The sequence below is a fragment of the Bufo gargarizans genome, chromosome 3, assembly GCF_014858855.1.
Source record: "Bufo gargarizans isolate SCDJY-AF-19 chromosome 3, ASM1485885v1, whole genome shotgun sequence".
In the NCBI taxonomy this organism is placed as follows: domain Eukaryota; kingdom Metazoa; phylum Chordata; class Amphibia; order Anura; family Bufonidae; genus Bufo; species Bufo gargarizans.
In genome coordinates this window covers 479,351,617-479,375,566 of record NC_058082.1, presented here as the reverse complement: position 1 = coordinate 479,375,566, position 23,950 = coordinate 479,351,617, and the positions used below count along the sequence as shown (strand labels likewise).

The 23,950-nt window shown below is 46.1% G+C and overlaps 1 protein-coding gene across 1 annotated transcript in view; it reads right to left on the bottom strand.

Annotated features, from left to right (window-relative positions):
• TMIGD1 (transmembrane and immunoglobulin domain containing 1) overlaps positions 1-21,015 on the bottom strand; it is a 48,866-nt gene extending 27,851 nt beyond the window's left edge. The window contains exons 1-4 of the mRNA XM_044287935.1: positions 20,964-21,015; positions 13,291-13,360; positions 3,445-3,723; positions 712-987 (exon numbers count right to left, since the gene is read on the bottom strand). Coding sequence (XP_044143870.1) covers positions 712-987; positions 3,445-3,723; positions 13,291-13,348 — 613 coding nt within the window. The 5' untranslated portion in view covers positions 13,349-13,360; positions 20,964-21,015. The remainder of the gene's footprint in view (positions 1-711; positions 988-3,444; positions 3,724-13,290; positions 13,361-20,963) is intronic.
• Positions 21,016-23,950: the final 2,935 nt, after the last annotated feature.

The following is a 23,950-nucleotide window of genomic DNA, read 5'->3' as shown; positions in this document are numbered from 1 at the left end:
CTGAGGGGGGCACAGGAGCAATATAAAAAAAAAAAAAACAGGCAGGGTGGCAGCCTCAGCAGGGTGTACCCCGCAGGCAAAGGTATTTATCTTGAATGAAAAAAAAAACATGAAAGGTCCTCTTTAATATCACAGAAAATAAGGAAAAGCTGCATGGACATGGTCATGTGACCACAGCCTAGAGCAGAAGATAGCAGCAATAAAGATAAAAGAAATACATTACAAAATTACAGCTACCTTCATAAATCATTAAAGGATGTTGATGCAACATTATTGTCATGGATCCCCAATAGGCAATATTACAGACCAGTAAACACACTGTCTGCCACCGTATGGACCTCATTCTATTCTAGAAGTATCTGTAATATGGGGAGAGAAGAACCTCAATAATACAGCAAATAATGGGAGTATGCAATGGCCCTATCCTCGTAGAACCAATGAGAATATAAGCCTATGTATGTCTCTATACAAAATCAGAAGTACGGTAAGGACCCACAGTATTCAGATGTTCTGCAGCTCTGCTTTTAGGATTGGCTGCTGTGTATAAGCAGAAGCCCAGCACATTCTCATCAGCATCTTCATGCGCTGACAGCTGATTTCTCTTGACACAAGAAAAGAATGATTATAAACCAAAAGCAGCAAAACCTGGAGGTTACACAGTAGGGACTGAAGATTGACAATGTGGTGCTTTCTGATAACATTTAGTCTTACCTGCAACAATCAGCTCAAACACTCTGGTGGTCTCAGTGCCGTTGGACAAAGCTACACATGTGTAATTAGCGGAATCTTTCTTTGTCACTTTTTCGATCGTGAGATGCAGACTGTCGGTGGTCATGTCCTGCTTGTAGTGGTCAGGTAATGTGAATAATTTCTCATTTTTTCTCCAAAACATTGCGGCAGCCGGGTTGGCCTTGAAACCACAAATGATCTGGACTGTTTTGCTCTCTTCCCCATTGATGATGGTGTCTCCAGACAGAACAGGATTAACTAGAAAAAAAAATATGATTGAACTATTAAGATCTTCATCTTAAAATGTTAAAGGTGTGTAACATGGACAAATGGAGGTCATCCAGTATACAGTAGTTCCAAGCTGCTGGTAAGAATGTTTAGGTTCCTTTTAAATTGGCAGAATTTTTGTCCAAAATGAGCTGAGCACCTCTTAGCAATATAGCATGTTGATGGATGCTCGCTCATTGGTAATGTGACCATTTGAGTGCATTCAGTTCCATTATTGTTGGTAGCACATTCTACCCTTGGTGTAATGATTCTGATAACTGATGATTTTTAATGCCTCTAAAAAAGATGCAATTAACCAAAAAAATGCCCTATCTATAATACTTAAAGGGAACCTGTCACCAGGATTTTGTGCATAGAGCTGGGGACATGGGCTGCTAGATGGCCACTAGCACATCCTCAATATCCAGTCCCCATAGCTCTCTGTGCTTTTATTGTGTTAAAAAACAGTTTTGATCCATATGCAAATGACCTGATATGAGTCCTGTATCCGGAGATGAGTCAAGCGGAAAGGAGCCCAGCACCGCCCCGCGTCCTCCGAATCTTCTCCTTGCTGGCTGACGTCACAGAGCTGGAGCGCCGAAATCTCGCGATGCGCGAGCTAGCGCATGCGCAGTGTCGGCATCATGTTCATTCCCTGTACTGGCATCAGCACAGGGAAAGAACTACGCATGCACTAGCTCGCGCATCACGAGATTTCGGCGCTCCAGCTCTGTGATGTCAGCCAGCAAGGAGGAGATTCGGAGGACGCGGGGCGGTGCTGGGCTCCTTTCCGCTTGACTCATCTCCGGATACAGGACACATATCAGGTCATTTGCATATGGATCAAAACTGTTTTTTAACACAATAAAAGCGCAGAGAGCTCTGGGGACTGGGTATTGCAGATGTGCTAGCGGCCATCTAGCAGCCCATGTCCCCAGCTCTATGCGCAAAATCCTGGTGACAGGTTCCCTTTAACATTTAATCGTTCAATTAAAAAAAGCCCAACAAAATAATTATTAAACAAAAATTACAGCAAGTAGTGCAAGTAAACCAGTGCGCAAATTAAAAAAAGGAATGGTCTTGCCCTGGTGTCTTGCCCTGAAATGCCCCTACTTGGCCTAAGCCACGCTTTACGCTCATCTAGCAGAGCACTCGACCTGATAAGGGTGACTCCTCTGAGCCATACCTCAAATCTAACTAGGGCTCCCTGCTGTACCCTAAGTAGAATGGTTTCTCGACTCTGTGAAACGCGTTTCATTGGCCATGGGCTGAAAGGAAGGGGTTAGGGTAAGAAATTGGCATTGGGAAGGGGGAGCAGCGTTTCAGTTTTCAGGCAGCAGAAAGGCTAGGTGCACCCCTGGTTCTGGGTTTGGGAGAAAAGCTGCTGATGTTACCATCTAACTGCAAAACAAAGGATCAGGAATTTTAAAATCTGATATGCCTGAACCGTGTTTTCCCTACTACTGTTGGGGGACAGTTTGGGAACACGCCAATTTCAGCAGGATACACCAGTATAGATGTAATCCATGAGTAAGTATGATTTTATATATTTTTTTCAATTTTACACTCTTATTACTGTCAGATGCTGCATCTGAGGGGTACAATGATGGGGAGCGGAGTACTCGCCATTCCCTGTCATTGCACCCACTACTTACAAAGAAATGCGCTTTGTGACGAAGCAGCCGAATCAAATTTTTGAAAACTTCGCTCATCACTACGATGACCTATCCTCAGATACTGATCGGTGGGAGTCCGACACCTGGAACCCCTGCTGATCAGCTGTTTGAGAAGGCAGCGATGCTCCTGTAAGCTCTGTGGCTTTCTCCGGGCTTTTCCAAGGCCAACGACATCACGTTCATCTGTCACGTGGCCTAGGAGCAGCTCGGCCCCATTACAGCTGATCAGTTGGGGTCCCTTTTAAGTTTCCCTGGATAACCCCTTTAAAACTACGCTGATGATCAATTGATCACATCAGATCCAGCTTTAGAAAAGGAGGCTACTAGAGGGTGAATGTAGTATTACAGTTCAAGCGCTAGTCCTCTACATATATTTGCCGCTGTTCACTTTAGCTCAAAGCCTGGCTTTAAAAGCAGGGCATAACAAGCCTGTACATGTAAACTAAGGTAATGCCATCCTTTACCGCTCATTTGGCCCGTGACTAATAGAAAAGACTGAAATGCAAATACTGGAAGAATATGCTTTATTTATAAAGCACCCACATCTTCTGCAGCATTGTACATTTGTGTTTGCTCACATCAGGTCTCACAGTCTAATCTTACTAACTCAACCATACACATACATGTTGTGGTCTATTTCATAGGAAGTTGTAAAACCGGCAAGCAGAGTATATACTAGACATTAATACTATGTTCCAGAAGAAAGTAGATCTTACAAGGCTTCATTGTTTGGGATCTACTCGACCAGAATAATTGCAGGGATGCTACTCACATGGGACATTCAGTTGCATGGACAGCTTGACGGAGGTGTCACTCTTCAATAGACAGGTAAAGCTCACTCCATTGTCTTCAGAGGTCACGTTTGGGATGCACACATGACTGACATTCACATTGTTTTCAGCCTTAACGTCCACTTGTTGGGTCCCTCGGTACCACATCAAGGTCTCAGCATTTGTGTTGTTAACAACTTCGCAAGTGAGAAGAGCAGGACTACCAATGTTGGCAGGAAGCTGATTGTCACGAATTTCACCGTTCAATTGGAGCTGTGTGGCTGCAGACAACGAGAATAACATCATTATATGGACCTTTCTCTGCAAGAATCCACCGAACTGTCTGCTAAGTTCCCCTCCTCTTCATTCACATAGTATGCATGTACTCTATATACAGGGGCAAATCAGCCATAGACCCTACAGGGAAACTTCTTGGTGGGCCGATGTCCAAGGGGCCACCTGAGCCCTCTTCGAGGCAGCCAACCATGTACATAACTCCACCTACTTGAGTTGGCCTCACCTCTTTGGACCCGCTTAAGACATGGGGCCACTTTTAGTTTTTTTCCAGGGCCACTTTATGTTCCTAATCCTTCCCTGTGTATATAATGGTGACATGTAAATGATCATAGTGATTGCACCCACTATCTAACCAGCTTAATAACTTCATCAATGCAATTCCTGTGTAGCTGTGAGTTATCAATGATGGGAAGGCGATCCCCATTAGCAAATTGTAAATGCACTGTTCAGAAACTGAGGGTCCTATTAGAAAGGCAGATATTGTTTCTTTAATGAGCAGTGATCGATGGTTTAGCAGTCATTTGCGTTCAAAAGATGTTCAATTGCATGAAACAATAACCACTGTTCGCCCATAGAGCATTTACACTGTTAACAACCGTCAGATTTCTGATTGGACGAGAGGATTTGGTGGCGACTATTCTTTCAGTCAGGCAGATTTGTCGGACCTACGGACAATGAACGACTTATCATTCGTTGTTTGATTGCTGCACGCTATTTCATGTGACAATAATTGCTCAAATTCGAACGATTATACGTAAATTTGAGCAATAATTGCTCCGTCTAATTTGCCCCTGACATTTAGATTATTAAACAGAATGGGGAAAATTTACAAATGTGATTGTGCCTAGCGCTTATCGTAAAACGTGACAACATTTGGTGCTTTTCTGGAGTATAATGTTTAAATGCCCACTTCAAAAAAAACTTTTTAGGATGGTTGAAAAAACACTTTTGACTTTTTGCCCCAAATGGTAACATTGTAGTTATCCTACAATTTTTCTGTGCCATGTCTAAGGGTATACTTTTCCTAAGGGCTCATGCACACGAACATGCCATGTTTTGAGGTCCGCAAAACACGTATGCTGCCCGTGTGCCTTCCGCAATTTGCAGAACGGAATGGGCGGCCCCTTATAGAAATGCCTATTCTTGTCCGCAAAATGGACTTGAGCAACGGATACACACTCCGTGTGCTTGTCCGTATCTATTGCGGCCCCATTGAAGTGAATTGGTCGGCATCCGAGCCAGAAAAAATGCGGCTCTGATGCAGAACCAAACCACGTTTGTGTGAATGCGCCCTAAAGGTAGACACCTGGATCCACTTCTGGTTGGCATAGCCCCATCTGAGTGCTGAGAATCGTTAATTTCTAACGATAATTTGTTTTCCCTTAGTCCTAACAGCAGCAAAGATGGGGTTAACTGCCCCCGTGGACTGGTAGGACCGGCGGAATTTTTAATGAGCCCAAAAGAATAACCAATAAAAGAACTCCAGCTCCCTTAAAGGGAGGGGTTCATCCTCCAGCCCACCGGGTCTATAACAAGAAAAAAATACTTTAGGGCGGGAAATTTGTGTGCTGCTGTTAGGACTAAGGGAAAACAAATTATCGTTAGAAATTAACGATTCCCTTACGTCCTACCAGCAGCACAGATAGGGAGATAGCAAGAAGAATCCCCTAGGGAGGGTCCTCATGCTCGGCAGAAGTAAGGACTGTCTGCCCAAAGGCCGAGAACTCTGATACCCTAGCATGAATCCTATAATGAGAGATGAAGGTTGATTCAGAGCTCCAGGAAGCTGCCTTACAGATCAACTCTAGGGGGAGAAGACTTCTCTCCGCGACAGAGGTAGCTACGGCCCTTGTAGAATGGGCTCTCACAAACTCCGGAGGATCTAAGGATTGGGAGATGAAAGCTTCCCTAATGGCTTCCTTGATCCAGCGACTAATAGTCGTTTTAGACGCCTTACGGCCTTTAGACTTACCGGCAAACAGGATAAAGAGATTTTCATCCATCCTGAATTCTTTGGCTCTATCCACATAGATCTGGAGGCATCTAGATATATCCAGTGGATGTCGGACTGGAACATCAGAGGAGGAGGCAGAGAGTAATACAGGTAGAGAGATTACCTGATTGATATTCTGAAAGGTTAGAACTTTAGGCCTAAAATAAGGTAGAAATTTTAGAAGGACCCTATCCTGTAGGAACATGGTATATGGGTATAACGCGGAGAAGGCTTGTAGCTCTGAAATTCTTTTGGCCGAGGTTATGGCCAGAAGAAAGACCATCTTGAGTGTTAGGAATTTAAAGCTTGCCTCCTCCAAGGGTTCAAAGGGGGGGGGATGCTAGCCCCCTGAGAACAGCTGACAAATCCCATTGAGGAACGGGTTTCAGTATTGTAGGCTTCAATCTTTCCGCTCCTTTAAGGAAGCGTTTGATGAGCGGGTCCCGAGAATATGGCCTGTTGAGACAGGCCGAGATGGCAAAAACTTGGACCTTCAGGGTAGATGGGGAGAGACCTCTGTCTATCCCATCCTGAAGGAACTGTAAGATCGCTGCGAGGGGCTGATCTGCCGACGCCACCTGGTTGGAGCTACACCAAGAGGTGAAGATCCTCATGATCCGGGAGTAGGCCTTTTTGGTAGACTCTGCTCTGGAATGCGATAAAGTTCTCAGGACCGACTCAGAGAGCCCATCCACTCTGGGAAGGGACTGATCAACCTCCAGGCTGTCAGGTTGAATCTGGGCAGAGATGAGTGTCCCATGACACCAGGGTCTGCTCCCGGGGGAGTCTCCAATATTGTCCCCGACTCATCTGAATGAGCTGGGTAAACCAGGATCTCCTGGGCCAAAATGGTATAATGGCTATTACCGAGGCCTGATCCTGACGGATTTTCATCAATACCCTCGGAATCATGGAAAAGGGAGGGAAGATGTACGCCAGCCTGAACCTCCACGGTATTGTCAGAGCATCTATCGCCAGGGGGTTGTCCTCCCTGTATAGGGAACAGAACCTCTGTACCTTGGCGTTGAACTTGGTTGCCATGAGATCTACCTCTGGCATCCCCCATCTGAGGACTAATTGTTTGAAGATCTCCGGATGCAGTGACCATTCCATGGTCGGTAGGCCGCGACTTAGGCGGTCCGCGATGACGTTGAGGGAGCCTCGGATGTGAGTGGCGGATTGATGGGATAAGTTCAGCTCTGCCCACCGCAGAATTACCCCAATCTCGGAAAGAAGGGGTAAGGATCTTGTGCCTCCCTGCTTGTTTATATAAAGCACAGCAGTCATGTTGTCTGACTGGACTTTCACTGCTTTGCCCCGAATCTAAGGGGCGAAGTGAAGGAGGGCTAGCCGGATAGCACGCATCTCGCGGAGATTCGAAGAAAGATGCCGCTCCTGAGGAGACCAGGATCCCCGAACTGGGGACCCGACTAAATGGGCGCCCCAGCCTACAAGGGACGCGTCCGTGGTCAATATGAGCCAAACTGGTTGGGTCATAGACTTCCCTTCTGGTAGATGGAACCACCATCTGAGGGAATTTCGGGTTTGGTTGGATAGGGAGCACAGGGAATCTAGCCCCGTAGGGCTGCCGTTCCATTTGTTTAAGACCTCCGACTGAAGGGGTCGGAGGTGCCATAAAGCCCAAGGGACTGCATCCGCAGCCGCTGACATGAGCCCCACCATCTTCATGAGGGTCCGTATGGAGACTCGTCGTGGTACATAAAGGAACCTTGCTAGGTCCTGAATCCGCGTTCTTCTTTCTGGCGTCAACTGGAGGGACATCTCCAGAGAGTCGATTATGAATCCTAGATAATGGATAGAAGTCGAAGGGCTCACGTTCGACTTCTGCCAGTTGATAATCCAGCCCAGGCGGAGCAGAAAGGAAATTGCGACCTGAAGATGATGGGAAAGTAGAGGGACTGAAGGGGCTAGAAGAAGCCAGTCGTCCAGGTAAGGGACAATGGTCAGACCCTGGAGTCTCAATGCTGCCACTACCGATACTACCACCTTGGTGAAGATCAGGGGGGCAGAAGAGATTCCGAAGGGAAGGGCGGCAAACTGGAAATGCCTGCACACTCCTGATATCTGGACCGCGATCCTGAGAAATTTACGGGAGGAAGGATGGATCGGGATGTGGAGGTAAGCGTCTTTGAGGTCCAGAGTGGCCATCACATCCCCAGGACTGAGGAGGTGGCTGACTGACCTTATGGTTTCCATGCGGAATCTGGTCCTCCTTATGAAACGATTGAGAAATCTCAAATCTATAATCATCCGAAGATCTCCCGTCTTTTTGGGTACCAGAAATACTGGAGAATAAATCCCTAGACCCTTCTCCCCTGCCGGTACCTCCTCCAGGGCTCTCTTGGAAAGGTAGTCTTGAATATAGGATTCCAGGATCCTTTGCCTGGCCGGCGAAAAGAGTGTAGCAATGAATCTTCCTGGGGGGAGAGAAACAAGGTCTATTAGATAGCCTGTGGCTACTATATTTTGGACCCAGGGATCCAGGATTTCCTGGGCCCATACGTGCCTGAAGAAGAAAAGACGCCCCCCTACAGGGAGGTGGGGGAGGGGTACGGGAAAATCCAGAGGCGTAACGACAGGGATAGCAGGGTTTATCCAAGAGCCTCTGAGAGGCCCATAGTCAGGAGGGCTTTGCCTCCCTGGTGGGTTTGCAGGAGCATCTAGAAAACTTTCTAGACGCCCCCCCCCCCCCAATCTCTACGTCCAGCCTGCTGTCCTGGTCGGCCCCCGCGGGCTTGTCTACCCCTGCCTCGAAAGGTCTGTTGGGGGAGACTCTTCCCCTTTTTATCTGAAAGACCCTCCATAATGGTGTCTAATTCGGATCCAAATAGACGACCTGGTTCAAAGGGGAGCCCACAGAGGTTATATTTGGACGCATTATCTGCATTCCAAGGTTTCAGCCACAGAGGTCTCCTAGCGGCAGACACTAAAGCCATTGTCTTGGACGCCAATTTTAGCTGAAGTTGGGCTGTGTCACATAGAAAATCCATGGCCAAATTGACGGATTTAAAGGCAGCGAGGATATCGTCGCGAGAGACACTTTGGTCGACATCCGTCTGGATTTGATTCAGCTTAGCTCTAAGGAAGGAAGAAACCTCTGTGGCAGCAATGGATGTCGAGGCCGAGGCTGCGGCCGCCGAGTAACCCCTTCTGAGGGTGCACTCTGCCCTCCTATCTAGAGGGTCCTGCAGACTAGACCCATCGTCTGCAGGAACCAGAGTGCGCCTGGACAACTTGGCAATCGCCATGTCCACCTTAGGAATGGAACCCCATGATTCCACTAAGGGTTTAGCCATTGGGAACATTAGCTTGAATTTCCTGGTAAGGACTGGGCCTTTCTCCGACTTTTTCCACTCTGTGCACATCACAGAGAGAAGGGTCTCATCTGCCCTAAAGACCCGCTGGGTCCGGCAGGCGGGATCGGAAGACTCCCCTACGTCAACATCATGGTCCCCCGACCTGATGGACTTTAGAAGCTTCTGTGTCTTTTCAGGAGGAAAGAAACAAGAAGTCGATTCTTCCTCATCAGAGGAAGATGACCCCACAGAAAGGGGCATTGGTCTATCAGTGGGGGCGGCCACCTCCATAGGAGTTTGAGAGGGAATAGGTAGCCTCTCATTAAGAAGACGTACGACTAATGGAGTCGTCAATATAAGTTTTGGCCCACTGGTACATGTCCTGCATCGAAGGTTCTGTAGCAGTGGCGGAACGGCAGCTGTCACACCTGGAAAAAGGGCAGCTCTCGTCAAGAGGCGTATTACAGTCGTAACAAGCCAGGTGTCTCCTCTTGGTTGCTGACTTCCGTGGCTGATCGGGCTCTCTGGGAGAGGCCATAGCTGAAAATAGAAAGAAAAAAATTAAAGCATCCTAAAAAAAAAATAAGGGAAACCATCCATTTGATTTAGGAGCACGAACCAGAGGAGAAGTGAATACAATGATAAGCTGAAAGCTGAAGGAGACTCTGGAGCTAGCTTGTAAAAGCAACGCAGCCAGAGACCGACTGAAGGGAATCAGGGAGCTTAAATAGAGAAGCTCCGCCCAGGGGAGTGGTTTGCATGATAAACCCTCCCTCCTAACGATACTGTTATCCATACAGTTTTCCCCTAAGAAAAAAGGCTTATGCCTAAGTGAGGGGAGAACCCTCACACACACATCCCCCCTGGAATAGAACCCGGCCGGCAAACTCAGCTCGAGGACGCCGACGGCCGGGCCGAGAGACCGGAAGTGACGCCGTGCTAGGCTCGCGTCACTTCCGGTCATGGCGGCGCCCATGCCAAACCTGCAGCGGAGCGCCGCCGAGTCACATCGCAGGAGGGGAGCAAGCATGCCAGGTATCGCAAGGCGAACAAATGTAACTAAATAAGGCGCAGAATATAAGCGCTCTTATATAAAGGGAAAAAAAGAGGAGACAAAGGGTGACTCAGATGGAGTCAGAAAACGTCTCCAACTCCCCAAAAGGAGAGAGAAAACTCGCCAGTCCACCTGTCCAAAGGACAGAAAAAAACACGGTGGGCTGGGGGATGAACCCCTCCCTTTAAGGGAGCTGGAGTTCTTTTATTGGTTATTCTTTTGGGCTCATTAAAAATTCCGCCGGTCCTACCAGTCCACGGGGGGCAGTTAACCCCATCTGTGCTGCTGGTAGGACGTAAGGGAACCTTTAGTTGTAACTGCATAGTTCTCCAGCAAATAAATTGGTCCATGAAACGTGACAGAAACTGGCACAAAGATGGAAATAAACATCAAGCCCTTCGTTCCTGAGTAGCATTACTAGGCACCATAATGGAGGATCATTATGATCCTGTCTATGGGGACCTTTTTCTTCTATGTATGCCACTGGCCGTGTCATTTTGACTCACTCCCCCCCCCCCCCCCCCCACCAATTCAACTATATCATGGTTCAAATTTCCTGATTCAAGGGTAAAACCAGATATATTCTTCATATACTAACAGTACAAAGCAAAGTAAAAAAGCTGCATAAGGATTACAAAACGCAGCCCATTCTACCAGTGAAGTGAACAGCTAAATAACCGTGGAAATTCCCTTCAATATTTACAGCTTGACATTCATTATGTGGTCTAAATACTTTTAACAGTCATGATGTCTCTGAGATAAAAAAAAGAAAAAGAAAAAACATTTACCATAAAATATTCAGATTACACATTAACTAGAGTGGCGTCAGATAAATTAGCTCCGCAGTGAGGTGCGCTCCAGTTACAGATATTACGTACTTTTGGAAGTGCTTGACGATAACTGAATATCTACAGGGCTCTCTGGTGGGGAAACATGGATCAGACAGGGTAGATTTTTCACTACAGATAAGCCTTAGGCCTCATTTACGCGACCATGTGCGTCACCATTTATTGCAGCTCGGATGCGGACCCATTCACTTCAATGGGGCTGCAAAAGACGCGGACAGCACTCCGTGGGGTGTCCGCATCCGTTGCTCCGTTCTGTGGCCCCGCAAAAAATATATAAAATGTCCTTGTCTGTTTTGCGGACAAGAATACGCATTTCTATTATGGGCAGCCCGTTCCGCAAATTGCACGAAACACAGGACGGTCGTGTGCCTGTAGCCTTATACCGTATGTTTTTTATCTTCATGGTATCTCTATCTTTGGACTATTCTATGATGTAATATGAAAACTGTGATCTCATGGATTAGCAAGACCTCAAGCAGGAAAAGCTGAGACATACAACCAGTGGGGATAAAGCCTCATTCACACATCCGTGTCCGTGCTCATATCTGTAAGAATGAGGTCAGTGATGCATCCGTGTTGGGTCCGTGTGTCCGTTTTTTGCTGTCCGTGTGCCATCCGTGTTTCACTGACACTGAACAGCTGAAAAATTATTTTTAAAGCATCTCTTGCATCCATGTTGCATCTGTGGTTTTCCCGGACCCATAGACTATAATGGGCGTGATGGATCCGTGAACACAGACAAAATAGAGCATGCTTCCGTGCTAAAAACACGGACCCACAAACCATGCAAAAACACTGATGTCTGAATACACACATTAAAATGATTGGGGACATGTGCTGTCCGTGAAGAACACGTACAGCACATGTCCGTAAAACTCTGACGTGTGAATGAGGCTTAAGTCTCTACATTCTACCCAGTGTACGGCAGTGCATAAAGTCTCCTACATGTGTAGCCGCTCCAATGCTCCATCAGATGTCGTGTGTACGGAGCTGTTCCCACCTATGGTACATGATGGAGCATGCTCTAATTTTTTTTCATATGGAATATGATGGAAAAAAAACTCAATGGGGGAGATTTACTAAAAATTGTGCATTTACACTGTCTAAGAATACGAATCAAAGTCTTAAAGGGGTTGTGTCATCTCTGTCATCTAGGACCGCGACTGCTCTCCATTCATTTCTATGGGGCCTCCGAAAATAGCCGAGCGCTGGCTCGGCTATTTTCAGGGGCCAATAGGAAGGTTTGTTGGTGTCTGGACCTGGCACCGCCAGCCACCACTTTGCCGGCCTCGCGTTAAGCTTCGTTTTAGAGAAAGGTGTGGGTCCCTCATTATCTGAGATGGGAATACCTCTTTAACATTAGACAAATTTACTATCCTGGAGCATGGACCTTTATAAATATGTGGCAGATTTCCACTAGAATGCTGTCCATACACCAAAACTTTGTTTGTGCACCACAATTTTACACCACCTATAAGTTGGCATAGTTTTATTACAAAAATGCGTCAACATTTTGATGCATTTTTTACTGCATGGAGGCGCATTTAGGCCAAAATGCTTACAAAAGTGTGTAAAATTAAGCTCCAAGCGCCTCGCTCTATTATGGCTCCATACGAAACAGAGGGCTCATATTACTAGGTGCATCAGGCCTTTATGTGATGCGTATGTTTATTATTATTTTATAGCACCATTCATTGCCATGGTGATATATATATATATATATATGGTAATATATAAGTATATATATATATATATATATATATATATATATATATATATAATGAAAAAGTCCAGCGGGAGCACCAACCAAGCAGCGGGTGCAATGTCCACAGGGGCCGCGACAACACCCCAAAAATGTAACTTGAAGAAAATGGACTGCACTCCAATTAAAAGTGAAAAATAGTGAATTTTTATTCACCCATATTGTGGCAACTTGTGCAACGTTTCGGCTATGGAAGAAGGCTCTTGTGAGCCGAAACGTCGCACAAGTTGCCACAATATGGGTGAATAAAAATTCACTATTTTTCACTTTTAATTGGAGTGCAGTCCATTTTCTTCAAGTTATTTATATATATATATATATATATATATATCGGTGAAATGAGGGCAGCACAAGACCGGAGTGCTGCCCTCATTTCACTGATTTTGTTCTACTGTTCCTTGTCCAGGAATTAAAGTGGTATTTGCACCTGGCAACCTAAAGAGTGCTGCTGCTTCACTTTCGTTTTTTTTAATTTATTATATATAAAATATAATTTTTTTTATTAATGGTTGTTTGGGACATGGAATGATATATATTTACTTTATCATATTGCAAGATTTCTTTGTATATCACTCACCTGAAATTTCATGCAAGAAAGCCAGAAGTACAGCTAATAACCTCAGAGATTTCTTCATTTTTACTCGGGGCTAGTAGGGATAAAAAATAGAATTTAAAGAGTTTCTATGCACTTTAATGCAATTTATGTACATTGTGCACACAAGAACGTAAGAAAATATTGATGGCTTTATCCATTTGTATTTCTGTATCAGACAAAAGATAATTAGTGTTGAGCGAACTTGTGTTTTAAGTTCGGCGTCTAAAGTTCGGGTTCCGGTTATCGAAGAATCGCGTTATGGATTCCGCTACCACGAACCATGGAATTTAGAATCCATAACGCGATTCTTCGATAACCTGAACCCGAACTTTAGGGGTCCTCTTACCACATGTTGCTTTCATTTATACACTGAGCAGATGGCAGATCTCCCTTCCCTGGTCTGCATTGCTCCAACCCTGCATTATCCAGCTCTGCTGAGTGAGGGAGCATCTGCCAAGCGCAGGGACAGGGAGAAGTGCACACAGCCCAGGCACTGTTATAAGCTGCTGGGGAGGACCTGGCTTTAATCATTTACACACAGTCCCTGGCTGTCAGTAATCTGACCTTGCACGCTGCCTGCTTCTGCGTCCTCCGTCCTTTAACACATAGACGGACCATGTCTAGCAACCTTATTTTAAGCACAGGTAAAAGTAGGCAGTACAGGGAACAAAACTGTGGAATTAAGTGGTAATTGAATACGCAGGGAAAAGTTGAAATCGGGCCACCAAGGAGATATTAATAGCAACAATCCAATACTCCAGAAGAGAGATTAGACTGAACCGCAGTGAAGATAAGGACTGAGTGGATACATTTTATATACGTCACTTTATAATTAGGGATGAGCGGACCCGTGGATGTTTGGGTTCTCCGGGTTCGGCCGAACTTCATGTCAAAGTTCGGGACTCGAACTTGACCTGAACTCGAACCTGAATGGGGACCCGAACTTTGGTGCACTAAAATTGCTGTAAAATAGTCATAGTAAGAGCTAGAGGGCTGCAAATGGAAGCAAAATGGGGGGTAAGAGCAGGACAATTGCCCTGCAAACAAATGTGGAAATGACTTAAAATAACATGGAATATAGAAAAAAATAATCTTGAACTAGGAGGCGGAGGTCAAAGTGGAGTAGGAGGTTGAGGAGGCTGTAGACGTGTTGGTGTAGATGGAAGCGGCGGTGGAGGAGGAGATAGCCAAGACTGTTTTTGTTGAAAAGAGAACGCAAAGAGAAAGTGCGCTGTAGTATAACAATGGCTGGTTAAGGCCGGTATACATGTCTACTCAGCACAAGGTACGGACAAGTTCTGAGAAATCCATGCCTGGTTCATTTTAATGAATGTGAGCTTGTCCACATTAGCTGTGAACAGGCGGCTGCGCTCGTCTGTGTTGACGCCCCCTGCCGTGCTAAACACACATTCGGACAATACACTGGCCGCAGGGCAGGCCGGCACCTCCAAGGCGTAAAGGGCAAGCTCAGGCCATGTGCCCAATTTGGAGACCCAGAAGTTGAAGGGGGCAGACCCGTCATTCATTACGTGTAGGCGTGTGCACACATACTGCTCCACCATGTTGGTGAAATGCTGCCTCCTGCTAAGATGTTCCATATCAGCTGGTGGTGTTGGTTGTTGTGGCGTGCTGAGAAAGCTTTTCCACATTTCGGCCATGCTAACCCTCCCTTCTGAGGTGCGTGCGGTGTCCAAGCTGCATTGGCCACTTCTTCCTCCTCCTCTGCCTTCGCCTTGTGCTTCCTCTGAGCCCCCGCTGTCAGGTAGTAATGCCATCAGCAGCGAATCTACCAGCGTGCGCTTGTAATCGCGCATCTTCTGATCATGCTCCAGTGACGGAATTAAGGGCGGCTTGTTGTCCTTGTAGCGGGGATCCATCAGGGTGGCCACCCAGTAATCAGCACTTGTTAGAATGTGGGCAACTTGGCGGTCGTTGCGCAGGCACTGCAGCATGTAGTCGCTCATGTGTGCCAGGCTGCCCGGAGGCAACGACAAGCTGTCCTCTGTGGGAGAAGTATCGTCTGTGTCCTCTGTATCCCCCCAGCCATGCTCCAGTGATGCCCATGAGCTGCATTGGGTGCCACTCTGCTGTGAACACTGTTCCTTCTCCTCCTCCTCCTCATCCTCCAGAACTGTGTCCTGGCTGGACAGTTGTGTACCTGGACTCTGTTGGTGCAGGAACCCACCTTCCAAGCCACTTGTGAATGACTGGCCTAATAACCATGGAAATGATCCCTCTTCCTCCTCCTCTTCCTCCTGTGCCACATCCTTTTCCATCATCACCCGAAGCGTTTTTTCAAGGAGACATAGAAGTGGGATAGTAACGCTGAGGACGCAACACTGCACACACGTCCCGTATGGAGGCCCACTCGTTGGTGGTGAAATGGTGCTGTTCCGCAGAGCGACTCACCTGTGCGTGCTGCAGCTAAAACTCCACTATCGCCTGCTGCTTGCACAGTCTCTCCAGCATGTGCAAGGCGGAGTTCCACCTTGTGGGTACGTCGCATATGAGGCGGTGAGCGGGAAGGCCGAGGTTACGCTGCAGTGCAGACAGGCGAGCAGCGGCAGGGTGAGAACGCCAAAAGCACGCACAGATGGCCTGCACTTTCTGCAGCAGCTCTGACATATATCGGGGTAATTTTTCAGGAACTTCTGCACCACCAAATGCACATGCACCAGGCAAGGGATGTGCATCAAACCGGCTAGGCCCAGAGCTGCTACGAGATTTCGCCCGTTATCGCACACAGACAGGCCGGGCTTGAGGCTCAGTGGCACCAACCACTCATTGGTCTGTTGTTCCATGCCCGTCCACAGCTCCTGCACGATGTGTCCCCCCCCCCAAACAGATGAATTTCAAAACAGCCTGCTGTCGTTTCCCTCTGGCTGTGCTGAAGTTGGTCATGCAGGTGTTACCTTGACTGGATGAGGAGGAAGCGGAGTAGGAGGAGGAGGCAACAAGAGACGTCCTGCAATCCTCGGGGGCGCCAAACTGCTATCCACCTCAGGCCCAGCCACCACTGCATTTACCCAGTGTGCAATTAGGGAGATATAACGTCCCTGCCCATGCTTGCTTACTGGTCCATGTATCGGTGGTTATGTGGATGTTGCCACAGATGGCGTTGCGCACCTGATTTTGTCCGCCACTTTGTTGTGCAGGGCAGGGATCGCTCGCCTGGAAAATGAGTGGTGGCTGGGAACCACGTACTATGGGACAGCCACCGCCATAAGGTTTTGAAAAGTCTCCGTCTCCACCAGATGGAATGACAGCATTACAAAAGTCAGGAATTTTGAAACGCTGGCATTCAGGGCCAGGGATCGCTGGTGGGTATTGGGGTACTTCCTCTTTCTCTCCAGTGTTTGGGGAATGGACAGCTGAACGCTTCCATGGGACAGTGTGGACATGCTTGGTGACTGTGGTGGAGGTATTGCTGCCACATTCTCTGTTTGCGGGGTGGCAGGTGCCACTGTCACTCCAGAGGGGGAGAAAGAGGCCGAGACTGCAGCAGAAGAGGGAGCAGGAGGAGCCTGAGATCTTTTGTGGTTTTTGAGGTGTGTACTCCACTGCAGCTCGTGCTTTGTATTTAGATGCCTGGTCATGCAGGTTGTGCTCAGGTTTAGAACATTTATGTCTCGCTTCAGGCTCCGATTGCACAGCGTGCAAAGCACTTGCATTTTGTCGTCAGCACATTGTCTGAAGAACTGCCACACCAGGGAACTCCTTGGAGCTGGCTTTGGTGTGCTCAGTCCCTGGGTGCGGTGGGCAGTAGCAGGCGTACTTGCTAGGGGACGGCCACTCTGCTTTTGCACCCTGCTCCCTCTTCTGCTGTGCGGCTGGTGCTGTGTGACCACCACCTCTTCCTCCGAACTGCACACGTCACTTGCATGACCTTGATTCCATGTGGGGTCTAGGACCTCATCATCCTCCACATCATCTTCCACCCACTCCTCACCCCTGCCCTCCTTGCCGATCTTCACACTGCAGAAAGGCGCAGCAGTTGGCACCTGTGTTTCGTCATCATCAGAGATGTGCTGCAGTGTTCCTCCCATGTACTCATCCTGAAACATAAGTGATTGGCCATCAGTGCACTCAATCTCTTCCACTTCTGGGGCAGGGCTAGGTGGATGGCCCACGGAAACCCTGCCAGAGTCATCAAAAAGCATAGGAGACTGCTGCTCAGGGGGCTCAGACTGCTTGCCTGATTTGCAAGGGGGGTGAGGTGAAAGACAGATGCCCATGGGCTGCAGGTGCCAACTCTGCGCTTTCAGCAGGGGACCGGCTGGCAGACAATGTGAAGGAACTGGAGGCACTGTCAGCCACCCAATCTACTACTGCCTCTACTTGTTCTGGCCTCACCATTCGTACACCCGTATTCGGGCCTACAAAATAACGCTGAGCGTTCTGTCGCCTACGTGCACCTGAGGAAGGTGTTTCATTTGGGCGTGTAGCTGACACAGATCGACCAAGTCCTCTCCCTGCAAAAGGAGCTCCACCAACACCAGCAGCACCTCGACCAGGGCCACATCCCTTATTTGATGCTCTCCTCATTCTTTGAGGTCACCCACCGAAGTAACAGACCGATTAACCATATTAATTTTCCTGTCACGTATGCAGTGCAGGTGTACCTCACACCAAAAATGGGTATATGTCACCCACTGAACTAACAGACAGATTAACTATTATATTTTTGTGTCAGGGGTACAAAGATGGTGCATTGCACCACAAAAAATAGCTATAGGTCGCCCACAGAATTAACAGCCAAGTTCGGTATGGACCCGAACTTTGCAGTTCGGGTTCTCTCAACACCATTTATAATATATATCATGAAAAATAAATAGTTATATAGTGCAGGAGAACCCTCATTGTATTATATATACAATAAACTACATGGAAATGTCCAAAAATCTCCAGCTACTGTATTTCTGTAGAAAGAAGCCAAACATATCTGATTATCTTTCTTCACAGTCTTAATAATCTGATAAGATGTAGGTAGAAGAGCAATTATGATTACGGCTGCTACTGAAGCTTCTGTCACAGATCAGCGGATGTAAACCCTCTGTGCCACTGACTACCAATACTCTGGAGGGGAGTAACTAAGAAACTACCCAGATTTCACTAGAGCCTCAGATAGTGAGGATAAGCTTGACCATCGGTAATTGCCAGGGGCTACTCCAGAGCGTAAACCAATCAGTGGCAGCTGGTCCAGGCAAACCAGGAGGTACCTGCGTTGGTACCGACAGTACAGACGTGGTCAGACAGGCAGGGTCGTAACCAAGAGCAGCAAGAAAGTAACCGGAGGAAGAGGCAGAGAAGTAATCAGAACAAGCACAGGGTCAGGGCAGGCGGCACAGGAACAAGATCAGACAATCCGGGTCGGCAATGGGAGAGGCGATGCAAGCAGGCAGGGATCAGACGAAAAACGAAGTCAAGGAACGAAGTATGAAGTCAGGAACACGAGTGGTAAGCAAGCTCTTTAGCACAAGATTAGGACCTTGACTCTGAGGCATCTGGGTAAAGGGCTGAGCCACTTAAATACCTGCAGAAGAGCCAGGGTAGGTTAACGAGATCACATGACATGACTCAGCCACGCCCAGGGAGTGATGCGTACTGCCACATCAGCAGCCAAGTACAAGTAGTGTCCAGGTTAAATGGAAGCTGTGGAGCGGAATCCACATAGGTAATACCAACCGCACAGGCAGAGTCCAGAGCTGCGACAGAGGCTGGAAGTAGAGATCACAGATAAACACGGCACCCGGGACCACGGTGATGAGTGGAGGAACAGCGCCGCACAGAGGTCGCTGTTACAGCTTCCATGAATATCAGAGATTTCAGTGAATGTTGGTTGAAAGCAATATGTAGCTATTTCTACAAACCGTTTCCAAACTTTTAAGGGTACAGTAAAAAGATACTCCTAAAACCAGAGGCAAGTAATATAAACGTATGATAAGAATGGCAACAGAAAATAATGGATAAATACGCCATTTGTCTCCATGGGGGTTCATTGTCTTGACTGTGCAAGTATCAAAAAGAACATTGTTGGCTGAGGAAATTACTCTATCTGCAGCCACACAACTAATCTAAACAATAGACATAAGGAGTTATGTTTAAAGGGCCACTGATGTTATAGAGATTAGAGACATACTAAAAGTTTTGATCAGTAGGGGTCTGAGGGCTGAGACCACCACGATCGCTAAAATGAGACAAGAACACTCACATATCACGATCTCGGTCCTCGATGTAGGAGATAGAACTGAGACGTGATCATAGACTTCTAATGAGCTTGTCTTGGCTGATTGGTGGGGGTCACAGCACTCAGACCATCACCAGTCAAAACTTTTGATATGTCTCTATGACATATCGAAACTTTGTTGAAAACTCAGTGACCCTTTAATAATTCAACCAATGTTTTTATACTGATAACCCTATCCATTCTATTCTAAAAAGTATGTGTTCCAACTGCTGTAAATCTGTAATGTTTTTGCAATTACAATTCTAAAAAAAAATGCATGTTGACCAATTCAAATACATGGAAATTCACACAATATGAACATTTTCCTCCTCAAATATCTAATGGAAAATATATTTTTGTGTATGTCCCTTTCCCAACGAGTGTTCTAATTTAAATCAGAATGTTCACTGTATTATGGACAAATCTTTACATCTATTGCCAACTTAAGAAACAAAGTGTGCCAGAAACAAGAAGTTTTAGCAAAAATGGAGAGACAGATTTAAAGAGAATTATAAGTCATTTTTTAAAATCAATTTAACTTAAAGTTTTACAATAGATCTACCATCTCACATTTTGAACAATTCTGTTCTTGTGTTTGTTTTTTAGTTGTAACATTACCAAACAATTAACTTAAATTCCATATTTTTTATACTGATGACCTATTCGCTGGATAAGTCATTATTATCAGATCGGTGGGGGCCGCCACCTTCACCAATCAGCTGTTATGGCAGCCACCTAAACTAAACAGTGGAAGAAGCCATAAGCTGACGGTTCTGTCCACTATGGCTTCCATTTAAGTGACAAATATATTTTTGTTTATGTCCCCTTTGTTTGCCAATCATTGCCAATTTTTATATCTATGGACTAGTTCATTCATATAAGTTTAACAACCACAGCTTCTAACCCTATTCAACTTCCATGGCTGAGAGTATCCATCAAGATAGCCATACCACTAGATGTCTGCACATGAAAACAGGATGGACCACCAACCATCTAATCTATTTTATGGGGGTGTCCTGGCTCTCCCCTAACAGCAGATGTTGAGGGAAAGAAGGATCAGGCAGTTGGATTTCAACAAGCCTGATCCTTTTGCTATCAAGGGAGATAAGGTGCCTCTAGAGATGTCTGGCAGTGGCTTATTCCCTGCTTGGTCGAGTGGAGAGGACTTCACAAGGCAAGAGTGCTCTACTTTTTACCTAAAGAACATTTCTTCTTAGAATCAAATCACAAGTAAAGAGAAGTCAATTGGGCCTTTATCTTTTTCTAAAAACCGTATGACAAATCCTATACAAGTTTTCGTCAAAACTAAGAAAAGCCTAAGAAACTTCAAAAGAAAATCACTACTTTTTAATTTTAGGTGGAAACTGACCTAGGGACAGTCATAAGGCAGGATTGAGCCCACGGTCTAATATCTCCACAAGTCTCTTACGCTCAGTGATGATCCAGGAGTTCCTCCGCTTAGCTGTGTCTGTGAAGTGAGAATGTTTCTATCCTTGGTTCTGTTCTTGTTCCCTTGAAGTTCTTTATTGACGTCAGGGTCAATGCCTGAGAAGTTACAGGTCAAGGTCTACACTGTTTTATGGACTCTGAGTAAATATAAAACCACTCTCAAGAAAAAGCTTCTGCATTGTTGAGTAAGGAAAAAACTGGTTGCTTCTCCATTTAATGACTTTGGGTGAGGCTTTTGAGTCACTAAGAAATGCAAAGATTTCTGGCATCTAGAATGATTTCAGTGCCATTCACCCCTATAAATCTGCAAAAGGTTGTGGAACTGGAAAATAAGCTCAGTATTTTTTCCCCCAGAAACATAGCATACTAGAGAAGAAAATCCACTGTTCTTTTGCAGAAATACTAAATTAGAGGGGTTGACTCTAATAAATAAAAATCTCGGACAAGCCCCACAATTGCCTAAAATCACAAAAACACTGTTATACTCCTGAGGGCAGTGATTGGCTGCAGTGGTCATGTGCTGTGTCTCGATGCCTCACCACTCCTGTTTGTAAACAGACTATGGCATGAGAACCGGAGCAGCGCCATTTGTTTGTAAACAGACCTTGGCATGAGAACAGGACCAGCGCCACAGAGAATGGCGCTAGATAAAGCAGTGAGAATAAGGTTTGTTTTTTTTGTTTTGTTTTGTTTAAGCCATTTTAGGGGTAACCCCTTTAAGAGTCCTCAAATTCTAAAGGAAAAGTCATGACGTTGTTCCATAGTCCAACATAATGCCTCATCGCTACGACTTCTATGTGGGCAGTCCTAATCAGTGGCATTACCACTTCTGCACCCCTCTACTGTCTTTGTTAGTTAACCTAATGTCATCTATGCGTTTATTTCCAGATCCTGTATAACGGGCTTATCTATTTCTATGCAACTGTTTATTTTCTAGTATAATGGACCTGGTTCAACAGCAGGTGGCAGCATAAATGGCAGAGCTACAGGTATAGAGAATGGAGCTTTCTTTCCATTCTAACACCCCCCTCTGTGGTGTGGTGGGCATTTCCAACTTGCTTCAGGATGGGTGGAGACCAGTTTTAGTCAGTCTAGCTTACCCTTGCTAGGGGAAGGTCTAGTTTACCCCCTGTCAGGGGAACGGTGTGCAGCAGGTGCACGTCCCTGTTGGACATGCAGTGCCCAGGCCAGCTGGAGCACTCTCAGCTCAGCTGGATATGAAGGCAGAAGCTTAAAGCCTCAGGAGCCAGGAGAGGGAGACTCCTGGTATAGCAGAATTCAGAGTCAGACTACAAGAGAGAAGTTGCAGCACCAGAGATAACTAAGTTATGCAGCTAGCCTGTCAGCACAGCAGAGCCAGAGAGCAACAGATGTAGCAAAGAGGAGTTTGCTGTTTCCAACATCATCACAAGGTCTGGACTCAATTTATTTAATCATCCCCTTCATCAACAACCCCCCTTTTCATTGCTGCGGAGGCAACACCTAGGGTCCAGCGTATCCAGGTAGGAGCACAGTGACACGTGCACCAACATTAAGGGACATTTAGGCCACCCTACACCACTCTGGCATTCCTACACCTGGGTACCATCCACAGTATCACTAAAAGGGGCCCTGTGCCCTTGTAGCTTTACTGCAACTGGTGTCACGAAAACAAGTACTTTTTTCCTCTTAAAGGGCCCTGGGGGAGGCGCCTGCCGCAACAGCTGTCTGTGTATGTACACTCAATCATTGAGAAGGACCACCCACTGGACTCCTAAGCTCACTAAGGGAAACTATTTTAATCAATAAGTCACAAGTAGAATCTTTTCCAGCAAAACTATATATCAATTTACTCAGCTCCTCCTGCCAAAAAACATAAAATATAACCTTTATATTGAACAGCTAAAGAAATTCCTGTGAATAATTCATAGGAAGCCACAAACAGACATGATACATACCAGGCTACACAATGTGTAAGGAACTATGTTATGATTACAAGGGGAAAGAACATCAGTTCGATCAGACACTATGAACTACCCAAGGACTAAATAGGGACAAAAACCTTTCTAGTTTTTTATATACAACCAGCGTTGCTGTGGTAAAACTAATAGGTTTAAATCTATACACAATTAGGGCAATTTATTATGACCCCCTACGCCTGAAACAAAACTCAGATTCCACCTTTTACTTTTCAGATCTCCTTTGGAAAATGAAAGGTAGAATCTGATTGGTTGCTATGGTCAACTAAGCCAGTTTTACTTTACACCAATTTGATAATTCTCCCCCTTTATGTCTATTTTGTGCAACAACAAAAATTTAATAAAGAACTGGTAAAGACCTGCTTGAAATGGACTTCTGTATCACTAATTCTGACTTGATTTAATCTAATTTTTACTACCACAGAGCTAATTCCCACACTGTTTATTCTGGAAGCCTGCAGTGTCCCTGTCATCTTGCCTCCATTTGTTAGTTTAGACTTCTGATCCTTGTCACAATCAGCTCTGCAACATCAATTGCTCCACTGCACCCTCAACTCTGCTAAATCAATTGCTCTGCTGCACCCTCAACTCTGCTAGATCAATTGCTCCACTGCACCCTTAGCGCTGCTACATTGATTGCTTCACTGCACCCTCAGCTCTGTTACATTGATTGCTTCACTGCACCCTCAGCTCTGTTACATTGATTGCTTCACTGCACCCTCAGCTCTGTTACATTGATTGCTTCACTGCACCCTCAGCTCTGTTACATTGATTGCTCCACTGCACTCTCAGCACTGCAACATAGATTGTTCCATTGCACCATCAGGTCTGCTACACCACCAACTCTGCATCAACTTAAGCCCACTGCACCATCAACTGTGCAACAGCTATAGCTCTGCTTTACCGTCAACCCTACAACATCACCAGTCCTGATACATCTCCAGAATACTACCAGAATGTCTCCACTGAATTGGCAGGAGAACAAAAAAGTTGCCTTTTTTATATGCCA